The 2,953-nt window shown below is 69.4% G+C and overlaps 1 protein-coding gene across 1 annotated transcript in view; it reads left to right on the top strand.

The window, feature by feature from the left end:
* Positions 1-2,953, top strand: part of MYO7B (myosin VIIB) — a 107,070-nt gene that overhangs the window by 102,476 nt on the left and 1,641 nt on the right. The window contains exons 39-43 of the mRNA XM_014550391.1: positions 425-561; positions 1,293-1,406; positions 1,619-1,706; positions 2,255-2,361; positions 2,733-2,918. Coding sequence (XP_014405877.1) covers positions 425-561; positions 1,293-1,406; positions 1,619-1,706; positions 2,255-2,361; positions 2,733-2,918 — 632 coding nt within the window. The remainder of the gene's footprint in view (positions 1-424; positions 562-1,292; positions 1,407-1,618; positions 1,707-2,254; positions 2,362-2,732; positions 2,919-2,953) is intronic.

Here is a 2,953-nt window from a genome sequence, read left to right as displayed (position 1 = left end):
CGCCCGGAGTCCAGCGGTGCAGATGTGGGTGTCGGCGGGAGGCAGGCCCCGGCCCCCAGCTACTGGGGAGGAAGGGGGAGGCTGCAGGCAGACTCAGTCCTGGCCACGGGCTCCCTGCCCCCACAGCTGCCTGTCCAGGGCATGGAGGGCACTGTCCAGAGGCCTGGGGTGACCTGGATACCCAAGCCACCACCTTCCCGCCCGGGTCAGAGGCCACCCCTGCCGCCCCCACCCAGAGCAGTCCCACTGGGAGATTAGGGAGAGGCTGGCCAGGCGAGCAGCTGTGACCATGAGCCGTGACCACGGTGCCCTCAGAGCAGCCTGCGGGAGGCCCTGGCCCCCAGGTCCCTCTGGGCAGGGTCGCTGGGCACGTCTTGTCTGTGCTGGCAGGGTTGAGTAGGTAGTTGGCTGGGCAGGGTGAGAGGACGCCGTGCAGTGTGCCCCTCCTGCTCTAGGATGGGCCCCCGGAAGCAGCCCCCCCACCAGGTGGAGGTGGAGGCAGCCGAGCAGAACGTCTCCCGCATCTGCCACAAGGTCTTCCTCCCCAACCACACCAGCCAGGTGAGCCCGCCCAGAGCAGCGGCCTTGGTCACCCGAGGAGTGGTGACCCCCAGAAGCTGTCCGCCCCACGGCACTGGCGCCCTGCCACCACAGACAGTGCTGCACCCTGGGTGCTCTGGGATCGTGCAGGGAGGCGCCCCCTGGAGGGGCTGCTAGTGAGTGCGAAGCCGGCCTCCCAGAGGCGCGGGAGGCAAGAGAGAGGGCAGGCGAGGCCCGGGCTGGGCTTGCAGCCCTGAGGCGGGTAGAGGCCCCTACGGAAAGGCCCACAGTCTGGCTGCTGGGCTCTCAAGGCAAGTTCAAAGGCTGCACATCTGAGGCCCAGACAGCAGACTGTGCGCTAAACCACCTGCCATCTCCCCGTTTGCAGAAGGAAGGCTTGCCCTTCTCAGGCCAGGGTATGTCCAGCCCATGTTAGGGAGGAGCAGCGGCGCCCTGGGAGCTGAGCCTGTCCCAGGGAGGAGCATCGGGAGGGGCACTGGGAGCTGAGCCTGTCCCAGGGAGGAGCAGCGGGAGGGGCCCTGGGAGCTGAGCCTGTCCCAGGGAGGAGCAGCGGGAGGGGCCCTGGGAGCTGAGCCTGCCCAGGGAGGAGCAGTGGGGCGGGGCCCTGGGAGCTGAGCCTGTCCCAGGGAGGAGCAGCAGGAGGGGCACTGGGAGCTGAGCCTGTCCCAGGGAGGAGCAGCGGGAGGGGCCCTGGGAGCTGAGCCTGTGCTGAGACGCCACCTCTGCCCCAGATGCTGGAGGTGGGCGCCCACACCCGGGTGCGGGACGTGTGTGCGGGCGTGGCCAGCAGGCTGCAGCTGGCCTCCTGGGAGGGCTGCAGTCTCTTCATCAAGATTGCAGACAAGGTACTGCTGGCAGCTGCCCGGAGGGGGGAGGAGGATGTGGGCAAGGGAGGCAGCCCCACTGTGCTGGCCGGTGCCTCCCCCCCCCCCTGAAGGGCTATGAGGACTGTGGGGGTGGACTCACAGAGCCCGCCGTGGCCGTGCCCCCAGGATGGCCCTCCCAGGAAGCCCCTTCCCTGTGAAGTGCACCCCTTTGCCTCCTCCCCCCGACCCAGGTCATCAGCCAGAAGGAGGGAGACTTCTTCTTCGACTCTCTGCGGCAGGTGTCTGACTGGGTGAAGAAAAGCAAGCCCCAGAAGGAAGGTGGGTCTGTGGGCAGGCGGGCTGCTCTGGGATGAAGGGCAGGAGGCCTGTCCGCCCCATGGCCAGGTCGGAAGGCTCCCCCGGCACCTCCGGCATGTCCATGCCCGTCCATGTATCCCCCCTTATGACCCTCACGTCATGGGGCTGGCCAGGCCAGGGGTGGGGGAGTGGTTAGGGCCCTGCCCTGGGAGCTCCGCGGCCCAGCCCGCAGCCCGGGCAGGGACAGGCTAGAGGCGGCCCAGGACAGATGAAGGGTGCGGGCATGGGGTTGGACAGGGGCCTGACGCACACAGGGAGGCCCAGGAACCTTTCTAGAGAGGGTGGCTTCTCGCTGGTCTGGAAGGAGGAGGCGCGGGGGCCGGTGCAGGAGGGGGGCCTTTCAAGCAGAGGAGGCGGCAGGAGCAAAGCCCCTGCGACACGGCATGGGGTGTCCGGGAGAGCGAGCTGGGCAGGGGTGGGGCGGCCGTGGGGCGGCCGTGGGGGGGTGGGGATGGCGCAGAGCCTGGCGAGCGGGAGTGGCTCCGGTGCTCACTGCTGCCCCTGCCCAGGGGCCCCGCTGACACTCCCCTACCAGGTGTACTTCATGCGCAAACTGTGGCTCAGCGTGGCCCCTGGGAAGGACGTGAATGCAGACACCGTGCTCCACTACCACCAGGTGCCTGGCCGGCTCCCCGGGGGCACCCTCACTCCCCCCCACACCCACTCTGAAGGGAGGAAGGCCCGTGAGGTCCCGTGATGGCCAGGCCACCCCTTGAGCCTGTGGGGACAGCAGCTGTGCCAGCACCCACAGCACCGCTGGGGGCACGCAGCCCGAGGGTACCGGCCCATGTCCTGAGGGCCGACTGTGCAGGGGGGCCGCTGTGTCCACCGCGGGATGGCAGGTCTCTGCCCGCCTGGTCGGGCTCGCTGCCCCTGCAGGAACCCGAGCCCAAGGACCTTAGCTTCCTGCTGCTCCGTCCTGGTGGGGGTGGGCTGAGCCCCTGCCGCAGGAGGGCGGCAGCCTAAGGCCGGCGTGTCCCTCGCCAGGAGCTGCCCAAGTACCTGCGTGGGTTCCACAAGTGCTCGCGGGAGGACGCGGTCCAGCTGGCAGGCCTCATCTGCAAGGCCCAGTTCGGCAGTGACCCGGCCCAGCTGGCGAGCATCCCCAAGGTCCTGGGGGAGCTGGTGCCCGAGAACCTCACGCGCCTGATGTCCCCGGAGGAATGGAGAAAGGTCCCTCCGGTTGCTGGCCTGGGTGGGCGGCGCAC

The sequence above is a fragment of the Myotis brandtii genome, unplaced genomic scaffold, assembly GCF_000412655.1.
Source record: "Myotis brandtii unplaced genomic scaffold, ASM41265v1 scaffold600, whole genome shotgun sequence".
NCBI classification, from domain to species: Eukaryota; Metazoa; Chordata; class Mammalia; order Chiroptera; family Vespertilionidae; genus Myotis; species Myotis brandtii.
The sequence above is the reverse complement of the archived record's forward strand: the minus strand, read 5'-3'. Positions and strand labels throughout refer to the sequence as shown.